This window comes from Sorex fumeus, unplaced genomic scaffold (assembly GCF_029834395.1).
Source record: "Sorex fumeus unplaced genomic scaffold, SorFum_2.1 ptg000083l, whole genome shotgun sequence".
NCBI classification, from domain to species: domain Eukaryota; kingdom Metazoa; phylum Chordata; class Mammalia; order Eulipotyphla; family Soricidae; genus Sorex; species Sorex fumeus.
In genome coordinates this window covers 7,919,535-7,933,236 of record NW_026606140.1, presented here as the reverse complement: position 1 = coordinate 7,933,236, position 13,702 = coordinate 7,919,535, and the positions used below count along the sequence as shown (strand labels likewise).

At 38.4% G+C, this 13,702-nt stretch overlaps 1 protein-coding gene across 1 annotated transcript in view; it reads right to left on the bottom strand.

Annotated features, from left to right (window-relative positions):
• The window catches only part of LOC130039151 (thioredoxin domain-containing protein 3-like), a 50,792-nt gene that overhangs the window by 15,929 nt on the left and 21,161 nt on the right, over window positions 1–13,702 (bottom strand). Inside the window, exons 7-9 of the mRNA XM_056131019.1 lie at window positions 10,902–10,975; window positions 7,365–7,457; window positions 5,961–6,139 (exon numbers count right to left, since the gene is read on the bottom strand). Coding sequence (XP_055986994.1) covers window positions 5,961–6,139; window positions 7,365–7,457; window positions 10,902–10,975 — 346 coding nt within the window. The remainder of the gene's footprint in view (window positions 1–5,960; window positions 6,140–7,364; window positions 7,458–10,901; window positions 10,976–13,702) is intronic.

The following is a 13,702-nucleotide window of genomic DNA, read 5'->3' as shown; positions in this document are numbered from 1 at the left end:
TGTGCTTGGGGGGAGATGTCAGTATATTCAACCCTGTTCCATTGCTCTACAGGTCTGTCTTTGTTCCCGTACCATGCTGTTTTGATTATTATTGCTTTATAGTAGAGTTTGAAGTTAGGGAGGTTGATTCCTCCATTTTTACTCCAAGAATTACTTTAGCTATTCATGGGGGCTCATTGTTCCATAAAAATTTCAGGAGTGTTTGCTCCATTTCTTTGAAGAATGTCATGGGTACAGTAATAGGGATCACATAAAATTTATACAGATCTTTGGGAAGTATTGCCATTTTGACAATGTTAATTCTCCTGATCCATGAACAGGGGATATTTTTCCTTTTCCTCCTGTCCTCTTTTATTTCCTGAAGTAGTGTTTTGTAGTTTTCTTTGTATAGGTCCTTTATTCTTTAGTTAAGCTGACTCCCAGGTACTTGATTTTCTGGAGCACAATTGTGAATGGGATTGTTTTCTTCATGTCACTTTTTTCTCTTTCACTATTTGCGTATAGGAAAGCCATGGATTTTTGGGTATTGATTTTATATATCTCTCTCTCTCCTTTTGGGTCCTGTGGTTTGCAAGAGATGCATTAAGAGGCAATCATGTTTGTCTACAGTCTACTTTCAGCATGCTTCTCCCACCCTGGGAGGATCCTCCCAACACCCTTTATTTGGTGCTCTCTTCTCTATCTGAGCTTCCTTTGCCCCCAGCACGTGGGGCTGGCCTCCAAGTCATGAAGCAAAATTTCTGGTACTAATCTAGGCCACTCCTGGGTGTTAGTATCCCATTTGTAGCCTTATGTTCCCCAGATGAATGCAATCTTTCTGTGTATAATCCGCTCCTTCTGACTCATTTCGCTTAACATGATACTTTCCGTGTAGTACCATTTGTACGTGAATTTCATGATTTCATCTTTTCTACAGCTACATAGTACTCCATTGTGTAAATGTACCAAAGTTTCTTTAATCAGTCATCTGATCTCGGGCACTCAGGTTTCTTTTTCCAGATTCTGGCTATTGTAAAGAGTGCTGCAATGAAAAAAGAAGTGCAGATGTCACTTTGACTGTACTTTTTTGCCTCTCTGGGATATATTCCCAAGAGTGATATTGCTGGGTCAAATGGGAGCTCAATTTCTAATTTTTTGAGAATCGTGCATACTGTTTTCCAAAAGGGCTGAACCAGTCGGCATTACCACCAGCAGTGAAGGAGGGTCCCTTTCTCGCCACATCCGTGCCAGCACCGGTTGCTTTTAATCTTGTGGATGAAGAACCAGCTCTTGATTTCATTTGTCTTTCAGATTGCTTCTTTGGTTTCCATGTTGTTGATTTCTGCTCTAATTTGGGCTCTTTCTGTTGATCCTTTTCTAAGATCTTGAGTTGTGAAGTCAAGATGTTTCTGTGGATCCTTTCTTCTGTCCTGAGATATGCTTGAGAGCTATAAATTTTCCCCTTAAAATGGCTTTCACTGCATCCCATAAGTTCTGGTAGCTTGTGTCTTCATTCTCATTTGTTTCCAAGTATTTTTTGATTTTGTCCTTGACTTCCTTCCTGATCCACTCGTTGTTAAGTATGTAGTTGTTTAATTTCCGGTGTTTGATTTGGTTTTTCGTGTCTGTGTGTGATTCACTTCTATTCTCAGTACATCATAATCTGAAAAGATTGTTGATATTTCTATCTTCCTGATTCTATTGAGGTATGTTTTGTGGCCTGGGACATGGTCTATTTTGGAAAATGTTCCGTGACACTGGAGAAGATTGTGTATTCTTTCTTTTTGGGGTGTAAATCCCTGTATAGGTCTATAAGCCATTTCTCTTCTATTTCCTCTTTCAAAGCCAATGTTTCCTTGCTGAGTTTTGTTCTTGTTGATATATCCAGAGGTGATAAGGCGATGTAGAAATCTCCAGCTACTATTGTGTTGCTAGCAATGTCCTCCTTAAAATCTGTTAGCAGTTCTTTTAAATATTTGGCTGTTCCCTCATTAGGTGCATATACAGTTTAGAGTGTGATTTCTTCCTGTTGTATGTATCCCTTGATGAAGAGAAAATAGCCTTCACTTTCCCTTCTAAACTTTTTCAATGCGAAATTAACATTGTCGTATGCTAGTATGGCCACCCCAGCTTTTCTGAGGGAGCTGTTTGCTTGTAGGATTGTTTTCCATCCTTTGACTTTGAGTCTGTGTTTGCTCTGGCTGTTGAGATGAGTTTCTTGTAGGCAGCAGAATGTTGGGTTCTGTCTCTGTATCCATTTTGCCACTCTATGTCTCTTAATTGGTGAATTTAGACCATTGACTTCGAGAGTGATTATTGTTATGTGATTTTGTTTCATCTTTCTATAAGGGTGTGTTGTGCTTGTAGGGTTTGTTTTGTCTTTAGTAGCCCCTTTACCCCTTGTTTTAGGTTTGGTTTTGAGTCTATGAAGTTCCTGAGCTGCTGTTCGTCTAGAAAATAGTGTACCGTTCCTTCAATTTTGAGTGAGAGTTTAGCCAGATAGACTATTCTTGGTGAAGCATTCATTTCAGTGAGTTTTTTCACTATATCTCTCCACTGCCTTCTGGCTTGGAAGGTTTCCTCTGATAGATCTACTATGAGTCTAAGGGTTTCTTTTTTGTATGTGATTTCCTTCGCTGACCTTGCTGCTTGCAGTATTGTATCTCTATCGGCAGCATACATCATTCTAACTATGATATGTCTTGGAGTGTTTTTGTTAGGGTCTCTTTTAGCTGGTATCTTTTAGTTGGTCTCTTCAGGCTCCTTGAACCTGAATGACTGCATTGTGGAAATCTGAGAATTTTTCAGCAATGATTTGCTTAACCATGTTTTTTTCATTGGGATTGTTTCCCTGAGCTTCTGGCAGTCCAATGATTCTAATGTTGTTCCCCTTGGAATCGTCTGCTAGGACTCTGATTTTGTGTAGAGCTATTTTGAGGTCCCTTACCACTGTTTGTTGTTGCCTGTTGGCTTGGTGCAGGTCATCTTCCAGCTCACTGATTCTCTCTTCAGCTGCGGTCATTCTATTGTTGAGAGAAAAGACTGAGTTTTTCATTTCATCTATGGAATCTTTTAATCGTGACATTTCTGCTCTCATTTCTTCCCGTAATTTGTTGATTTTTTTCTGTTATGTTACTGGATATCTGTCTGACTGTTTCATTGAATTCATTGAACATCTTTATGACTTCATATCTGAATTCTTTGTCAGAGAGGTCCCTTAGGTGAGTAGCACCTACAGAAGCTTCTGGACTCTTTTCATTGTCCTCTCCACGTGGTGGGGATTTGCATTTTTTCTTCATGTTGTTGTGTAGATATGGGGACTAGATTTCTTGGTATGACTAAACTACCTGCAGCTACGTGAACGTCTGTCCGCCTAAAATTAGACCATGCCCACTTCTACCAAAGCCACACCTGCTTCTGAAAAGGCCACGCCCCCACAGGAACCTGGTGTGTGTGTGGGGGGTGGGGGGTGGGTAAAGGCTGGGTGGGGAAGAAGACAAGCGGCAGCTTTGGGGATGAAGAGGAAGAGGCAGGGGCTCAGGGCTGCTTTTGTCCCAGGCTCCGAGAGGACGCCTGGGGCACTTGCAAGGAGAAAGCCAAGTCCTGGGTTCGAATACCAGAAGATAAACTGACCTGGGTGGGGAAGAAGACCAGCGCAGTTTGGGGGATGAAGATCCGTCTTTGTTTCTATGTTCATATATTCATAAGATTCTACAGAAGACATGATTTCATTGTCTTTTTTTTTTTTTTGCTTTTTGGGTCACATCCAGTGATGCACAGGAGTTACTCTTGGCTCTGCATTCTGGAATTACTCCTGGCCGTGCTTGGGGGACCATATGGGATGCTGAAAATTGAACCCTGGTTGAGCCGCATGCAAGGCAAATGCCCTACCCGCTGTGCTATCACTCCAGTATCATTATTTCATTGTTTTCTTGGCTATTATTGTCTCTGTACATTCTATATTAGTAATTAAAATCATATTTTCATAGAGCTGAGAGTGGTGCTAAAATTTTTCATCTCCAATATTTAAATATATTTCAAATATTGTCTTTTCTATCTGGAAATGTACATACAGTGATTTTCTCCCCTAGTATATTTCTGGATCTGTGGCTAAAACTAAAATTATCTAGTTTTGTTTTGTATTTCTGTACTGATTGTAAGACCTTGCAATGGAAGATGCATATGTTTCTTCAGTCCAGGACTTTACAAATATTATGTATTGATTTCTATGCAACTTGCCTGCCTGCTCATTCTTTTTTGTAGGGAATTTCTTTTATTATTATTGTGCTCCCAAGTATCTTGCTCAGATAGTCAATGACTGGTTTTATGATTTCTTTCTCAATTGTTTCTGTACTTTGAGCTATTTCTTGATTTGATTTTTCATATCATTACTTTATCTAAATATTATTTTACTCTAAGTTTTCATTGAATTCATACTCAAATCATATGCTCATAATTCACATTTCTCTTTTATATATAGGTGGCACACAATCTCTAGCATTACCATAATAATAATAATAAGTTCCGGGTTTATTACTATTATTATTATTAAAGAATGTTTTTGTCTCTAGAAGTCCTTTTATGTTTTGTTTTGGACAATGCCCCTTGATACTTAAGGCTTTACCACTGATTTTGTACTCAGGGATCACTCCTAGCAGGGATTGGGGCTCCATATGTGGAGCTGGGGATAAACCCAGGTTGCCGTATGCCAACCCCTTCCCCACTGCGCTATCTCCAACTCCAGAAGTTTTTTCTTTTATTGGACTTTGGTACACTGAATAATCAATCTCAACACTGTATGTAATGCATATTTTCCTGAATAATACTACCAATATATTCAACAGTATGTTATTTTATGCCAGTTTTATTAATGAGAATTTCACGAAACATACTTACAAGTGGCCAACATGGCCGACCCGAGTTCGATTCCTCCGCCCCTCTCGGAGAGCCCGGCAAGCTACCGAGAGTATTCGATATGCCAGACACAGTAACAACAAAGTCTCCAATGGAGACGTTACTGGACCCGCTCGAGCAAATCGACGATCAACGGGAGGGCCTTTACCTTTACCTATACTTATTAAAAGGCTCAAAAGATTTTGAATAAAATCTGTTATCTGGGCCAGAGCATCAGCTTTTCTCTTTCTTTCTTTCCTTTCTTTCTTTCTTTCTTTCTTTCTTTCTTTCTTTCTTTCTTCTTATGGAGTTTTAATTTTTTAGATTTTGGACTTTGAACCACACCCTTCTGTGCTCAGGGCTGAGTCCTGGCTCTATGCTTAAGGATTGTTCCTGACAGGACTTGGAAGGCCATATGGAGTGACAGGGATAGAAACAGGGTTGATCACATGCAAGACAAATTCCATACCCACTCTGCAATATCTCCAACCCCCAACTTCTCTTTAAGACATAGTTTTGACAATTCTTAAATCAAACTGAACTTTTTTTTTGTGCTCAAAGTCATAAAAGGCATGAGGAATAATGTACATTTATCATTCTGGATAATAATGACTACAATAATTATAATGTATAAATAACATTTTGGGAAATAGTTATGTACATTTTCAAATTTTTTAAAATATTCAACTATTTCATTGTATGCAATTTAAACTACTAACTTTTATATTTTACCTAACCAAGGTAGGTAAAAGTATACAGTAGACTGAATGTCTTTAAACCCTGACAATTTACAGAGAAATGTAGGGAACTGGAAGAGAACACTTAGGTTGGAAGGGATGCGGCAGGTCCCTATCTATTTCTAGGGCTCGGGACATGGGGTCAGACTGAGTTAATCAGCTTCAGAAAGACAAAAAATTCTTCTGCTTGTAAATCTCTTAACATTAATATTAAAAGCGGGCACAGTTTTGATGAATACAGTATTATTGATTGATGGAAAAAATACTTGTGGCTCCAAAATAAAATCTCTTTATATTTTGTAATATTTGGATATTCTAGCACACAGTCAATGTTTTAGGGTTTAGAACTACCTGTTCCGCTTCCCTTGTCTCATCTCTGAGTAATTTAGAGCGTCTGGAGCATAATAGTCTTCAGATTCCATATCAGGACTAGGTTCTGGTTCTTTCTCAGGAAATACTTCTCCTTGAGATATAATTAAAATATAACTGATGGTACTTGTCATAAAAGAGATAAAATCTTCAAATTCGGGCTACAAAATAAAATTTAAAAAGTTGACTTTATAAAGACCCCCCTCAGTGAATGGACTTAATTTTAAGATGGTTGTTTTTACTAAGTCACCATTTACCATCACCAGGAATAAAAATGGTGTTCATATGCCTTTTGCCAAAATGCATCTTTGACAGAATTTTGTTACCCTCAAATATTGACCCAAATAGTCTAAAAATGATACTCAAATATATATTTGAGAATATCTTCCAAAAGGGTTTCCAGAGATCTCTGAAATATGCATCCAGAATTTATGATTCAGTATCTCTAAGAGGGGTCCCAGAGTTGGATTTTCTAAAAAGTTTTCAGGTGATTCTGACAAAGTTGATCAAACAGTTTTCATTTTACTTGTGGAAAACTGACCAACGATGGTGGTTTTGGTGGTGAGATTCATTTTAAAAACTCACATACCATTAGAACTTTCTCTGATAACAAACTTGTTCAGTATTTTTCAACCCATGTAGCCACATGCAGTTATTGAACTTCTCAACTTCTGTTCATTTCATGAGATTCTGATTTTTAAAAATTTTAAACACTTAAATTAGGATGGATTTACACTCAAATTAGCACATCCAATAGTTACCAAAACTGCATCTGGTGACTCCCAAGTCAATACAAGTTCTCAGTAGATATCTCTGCCTTAATTATATACTTCAGGAAAATAAGAATTTGAAAAGTAGCACTGTAGCACTGTCCTCCCATTGTTCATCGATTTGCTCGAGCGGATACCAGTAAAGTTTCCATTGTGAGACTTGTTACTGTTTTTGGCACACTGAATACGCCACGGGGAACTTGTCAGGCTCTGCCGTGCAGGCAAGATACCTTCGCATGGCTTGAGAGAAAGTTCATTAGGTAATAAAAGGATTGAAACTTGCCTGAGAAATTAGTTTCTTCAACCCAGGAAAGAAATCTATTGGAAAGGATTAAGTATTCAATTCTAAACGACTGATAGAAGAAATATTAGAAGATATAACACAGAGAGGTCTTTACTGCCACAAAACACTATTGAACCCTACCCAGCTGCCACTATTGGTATTGGAGGTATTTAAGGAAACTATCTTCAACTCTAAGATAAAAATGACCTCAAGAGAAGTCCTGGAGCTTATTTGGTTAAACTTATTAATTTTATTTTATCAAATAAAATTCAAAACATAGGAGCTCAATATTTGAAAGCAATGGGAGTTAAAAATATTTTGTTTTGTTTTTACCTGGTCATCCATTTTGCTGTAGAAATCCCTTACTTGTTCTTCAGTAAGCAATTTCTTAGCATCTGCTTCTATAATAAATCCTGCCCTGGAAATCTTCAAGAAGAGAGTAAGTCAAGTTTAGGTATGTTGTGGAAAACTTGTCAAACAAGTTGAGGACATTTGCTTCCCAGCTTGAACAAGTCACCCCAGACGTCAATCAACTCATATAAAGATCTCACTACAATTCTAGGTTTGAGCTAATAATTTTAGTTCTATCCCCAGAACCTTGTATGGTACCACAAGCCCTGTCAGGAGTGACCTAGGAGTGCAGAGCCAGGTGTAAGCTCTGAGCACTGCCTGGTAAGCTCCAAAGTGCAAAAAAGCAAAACAAATTTTAAATAAACACCAAAGTCAAGGAAAATATTAAACAAAATTTGCATGTTGGGGAGCTGGAAAGATAACTCAAAAGGCACTGAAAGTAGACTATAGACCGGAAATGATGGCCACTCAATACCTCTATTGCAAACTACAATACACTGAAGGAGTGAGCAAAAGGGAATGTACTGCCACAGATGTGGGGTGGGGGGGGGGATTGGGTGTGGGGGTGAGAAGACTACTAGGATCATTGGTGGTGGAGAATGGGCGCTGGTGGAGGGATGGGTACTTGATCACTGTATAACTGAAACCCAAGCCCAAAAGTTTGTAACTCTACAACTGTACCTCACTGTGTTTCACTAATAAAAAAGAGGTACATGCTTAGCATGAATAAGTGTTTGAGCTAAGTTTATTCTCCTCATGACATCCCAGGCACTGCCTGTGATAGCCCTGGCCTGGCATTTCCATGGTCTGAAACCACAGCCCATGCCTGACACATCAGAAGTGACCTGAGCACTTGATGGGGTGGAAACAAATAAACACATACAGGGAGTCATTTTCTCTTTCTTTCAAGATAGTATTTCTTTTCTATTGTATTTATTGTATTGCTTTGAATCTGGATAGAAGTAGATATTTATCATTTAAATTTCTGAAGTTATTTACTATATCAAAACAAAAGCAATTAGATGAACTGATGATAAACCTTACTATCTTTAAAAAGATATTAGGGGAAAAGGGAGCTCAGATAGAGAAAGGAGCACCAAATAAAGGGTGTTGGGAAGATCCTCCCAGGATGGGAGAAGCATGCTGAAAGTAGACTATAGACCAAACATGATTGCCACTCAATGCCTCTTTTGCAAACCACAACATCCAAAAGGAGAGAGAGAACAAAAGGGAATACCCTGCCACAGAGGCAGGGTGGGATGGGGGGATGGGGGGTGGGAGGGATACTGGGACCTATGGTGGTGGAAAATGGGCACTGGTGGAGAAATGGATGTTTGATCATTGTATAACTGAAACCCAAGCACAAAAATTTGTATCTCTTCAACTGTACCTCATGGTGTTTCACTAACAAAAATTTAAAAAAATGTAAATGATGGAGAATGGGCACTGGTGGAGGGATGGGTACTGGATCATTGTATAACTGAAACCCAAGCACAAAAATTTGTAAGTCTACAACTGTACCTCATGGTGTTTCACTAATAAAAATTTAAAAAAAAATAAGATAATAGGGACTTTGCACCAGGCTGTGGGGCCAGTGAGAGCTCTCCCCACCCCAAGGGACCCAGCCCTGGCAGCCAATCTCCACTGCCCAACCACTGCCATGCTCCAGGCCGCTTTCGGGACCCTGCAGCCCTGTCACATTATAAGACACTTCCTACCCATTTATGCCTCATAGAGAGCCCAGCAAGCTTCCGAGAGTATTCCGCCACATGGGCAGAGCTGGCAAGCTCCCCGTGGCATATTGATATGGCAAATACAGTAATGACAATAGGTCTCATTCCCCTGACCCTGAAAGAGCCTCCAGTAATTGGAAAAAGATGAGTAAGAAGAGGCTGCTAAAATCTCAGAGCTGGGAGGAATAGAGATGTTACTGGCACCCGCTCCAGTAATTTGACTATTAATGGGATAACAGTGATACAGTGATACAGTGATCTTTAAAAAATATATAACTTTATCTTTCATGGCCTGAGCAACAGCACAGTGGGTAGGGTGTTTGCCTTGCACATGGCCAACCCGAATTCAATCTCAGCATGCCATATGGTCAACACCAGAAGTAATTCCTGAGTGCAGAGCCAGGAGTAACCCCTGAGTATCTCTGAGTGTGACCAAAAAGCAATACATATATATGTAAAATCATCTTTAAAAATATATAACTTTGAAAGCCTTAATTATCCTATTAAAACTTATTCATATGTGCAAAAATAAAATATTGGTATGTGATTTTAAAAATGTTATAAAGTGTAAACAATATGTGGAGGACCAAGGTAAAGTTCTGTTACCTCCTTGCCCTCATAAACACATCAAAATCTGGAAGAAGGGGGATATATTTATTGTGATATTAATTCAATCGTCTCAAAATTGAAAGACAGAATATATCATGTACAGTGAGCCATGGTTCATCTTCATTGTTGTACTTTAGCAAAATTTTATTATCTCCTCATGTCTCCCGGCACTATCACAAACACAAATTATTGATCAGAAGTCAATTAATAATAGCCAAGGGTGAGTCAAAATTCAGCCTGCCAACTGTTTTGAAGAATGACCTTTATTGGAACATACCCACTCCTTTTTGTGTTAGTCCTATAAATGGCTAATGTTTCCTGTGGTGTTAAATAGTCATTGTGAAAGGTTGTATTTCCTGAAAACTTGAAAATTGTCTCTACATACAGCCCTTTGAAGTCTATCAGCCTCTAGGTTTTAATGCAATTTTCTTCTAAAAACCTATTTTGACTATAAAGCAAAATATTAAGTACTTCCTTAGGGGCCAGAGCATAGTCCAGATGGTAATGTATTTGCGTTGTAAGTGGCGGACTCAGGGTCTATTCCTGGCACCACATGATTCCCTGAGGCCTCCCAGGAGTGATTCCTGAGCAGAGAGCCAGGATAAATTCTGAGAATTGCTGGGTGTGGCCCAGAAACAAGTACATGAACAAAAAATAAATGCTTTTTAAAAAGCTATCCTGTATCTAAGAAGAGTCATAAATCTGAGACAATTACAGAAAATATTGCATGCTAATATGATTTTATAGCAAGATTCTATTGCTAATAAAATATATGAAAAATGTGTGCTATAATACTATTTACAAATAATTTTTCCGTTGATATTGGATGCTAGTAGCTCAACATTTTTGGTTTTGATGCTTGGGCCACACCAGGTGCTTCTCAGAGATCAAACATAGTAGGCTACAGGAAGCCAAGGATTGAATCTGGGTTGTCTGCATACAATGCATATGCCCCACCCACTATACTATCAGGTCCCATAGTAGTTCAAAGTTATTTAAAATTTGTTTGAGTAGATAAATCTACCCTTTATAAAATAAAACATCTACTGTCTTTAGAGGTACCTAACATTAAAAGTTCAGTATGTTCTATTTTACTATAAATAATAATGTATCACCAAATTAACAATGATAGCTATTATTAAGTTAATTTAATCCACTCCTAGGAAATATCACTTACTTTATCTTTAATTTCAAAAGTTTTTCCATTCATTACAGCATCGGGTCTGATGATGACAATATTATATAGTTCCTCTAGGGAAAAATAGAATAATTGCACTTATTGGTTCAAGGCCTAGATCATGAAGGATTTGGCAATCATATGCTCAAACTGCTGATTTCCAGTTAGCTTTGATCCTACAACATTTCTTTATGCTTTGTTTTGTTTTGGGTCATACTCAGGGGTGCTCAAGGCTTACTTCTGCTGATTCAGAGCTCTGCACTCAGGCATCTCTCCTGGCAGTCTCAGAGGATCAGATGGGGCACCATGGATTGAACCCAGGTTGGCAATGAGCAAGGCAAATGTGCAAGGCCCTACCTGATGTTTTATTGCTCTAGATCCCAAGCCCTACAATATTTCAAGTATCAAAGAGTTCCTATTTAGATTCAAAATATAGTTTCTATATTTGTGGGCAGGGAGAACAGTCACAAAGATCAGAAAGTTAGATCTATACCGTGAAAAATTTAAATTTCTTAAAGGTAAAGGTAAAGGTAAAGGCCCTCCCGTTGATCGTCGATCTGCTCGAGCGGGCCCAGTAACGTCTCCACTGGAGACTTTGTTGTTACTGTGTCTGGCATATCAAATACTCTCGGTAGCTTGCCGGGCTCTCCGAGAGGGGCAGAGGAATCGAACTCGGGTCGGCCATGTTGGCCGCTTGTAAGGCGAACGCCCTACTGCTGTGCTATCGCTCCAGCCAAAGAGATAAAGGAAGACCTTAGGAAATGGAAAATACTTCATGCTCATGGATTGAAGGAATCAATATTATTAAGATGATCATGCTACCTAGGTTATTATATAGATTTAATGCAATTTTCATCTAAATTCAGGTGGCATTATTCAAGGATACAGAAAAATCATTAATAAAGTTTGTATGAATTCAAATGTAAACAAATGAAACTACATCAATTTAAAGAGTTTTTGCATGGTGAAAAAAATATGGGCTAATACTAAAACAAAGCTAGCTGAATGGAAAAGATATATTTATGTTGAACCCAACAGATAAAGTCTTAAAACCCAGGATATATAACAAACAGCAACAAAAAATTCAAATACCCTATCAAATAATGGGGAAAGGATGGGAGTTCGAGCAACACTATAGTGGACAGGGCATTTATTTTGCATGCAGCAGACCCAGGTTCAATCACTGACACCCATGTGGTCTTTTGAGCGTGCTAGTATTGATCCCTAATCATAGAGCTAAGTGTAAGCCCTTAGCACAGTCATGTGTAGCACAAAAAAAAAAAAAAGAGGAGAGAAAGAAAATAATCAGAACCTACTCAGACAGAACCTTCTCAGAGTATGATAGATGGATGGCCAGAAGGCACATGAAAGAAAGCTCAAGAATGCTCAAATAATGCTCTTATCTTTAGGGATAGTAAGATAGTAAGCACAGAGTGTAAGAACAATAGATGCCAGCAGGAATCTGGTGAAAAAGGAACTCTCATCTACTGCTGGTGGGAATGCTGTCTGGTAAAACCCCTATAAAACCCTTATGGAAACAGTGTGGAGAGTTCTCAGTAAACTTAGAATGGAACTGCCATGACAATCAGCAATTCTACTTTGAGGCATCGATCCCCAGGATTTAATATCACTCATTCAAAAAGATGTATGCACACCATTATTCATTGCTATAATAGCTAAGATATGCAATCAATCTAGGTATTCAACAACAGATGAAAAGATTAAGAAGATGGTATAAATACACAATGGAAAACTATGCAACTGCAAGAAACAATGAAATCATGCAATTTGCTGCAACCTGGTTAGAGCTGGAAGACACCGTGTCGAGTGAAGTAAGCCAGAAGAAGAATGACAAACATAGGATGATATCACTTATCTGAGGTATTCAGAATATCCAGATGAGGAAATGTAATGTAGCAAAGAGAGGTGCCTAGATCACCCTTGGTCCCAGTGTATAAGAAGGAGGATAGAGAGGGAAAAAATCTAGGGGTGGGCGGAGGGAAGAAGATAAGAAAGGAAAGTTGTCAGGAATCTTGGATGTGTGGGATGTGGTATACCTGGTGATGTGGGGGTATGGTATTCCTATATATCCAAAGCACAGACTCAACAACACTATAAGCATGAGCTCTAAACTACAATCACAGAACTTTGAAATTATGTCTGTTAAGGTGGCAGGTGGGGAAGTGAAGTGGTACATGGGGGTGGAGAGTGAAACACTAGTGGACGGAAGCTGACACTGGTGGTGGGACTGGTATTGGAATATTGTATGCCTAATATTTATCTATCACTAACTTTGTAAATCATGCCTCTTAAAAATTGAGAAATAAGTAAAATAAAGCAAGTAAAAAGTAACACAAATTGGTGAGCATTATGTATTTTAATGGAATTCACACCTTAGATTAAAATCTTGACCATAAAATGAATAGCGGACTCACATCAGTGAATGAGGTGAATGAAAAAAAAATTACAAATTGAGTGAATTTTATCTATATATTTTCTAAATTCACCCATAAATTGTTTCAATGATTCTTTCATAAGTTATTACACTGATTTGCCATTTGTTTCCACTCTCTGGAGTAGGAATGTACACTAATCTACTTATAATATAATGAAGGGTAAAATATAAACTGTAAAATAAACGACAAGTATTGATAGTCAAAAAGTGGATTATTTTCACAAGTTTTGGGAAGACAGTGATAGACAAAATCAGGGTGAAGAAATAGTCCATTTTAATTAGAGGTATCAGGAACTTCTGGTGGGCGGAAAGCCTGAAAAGTTTACAGGAATAGAGACAAAAGGAT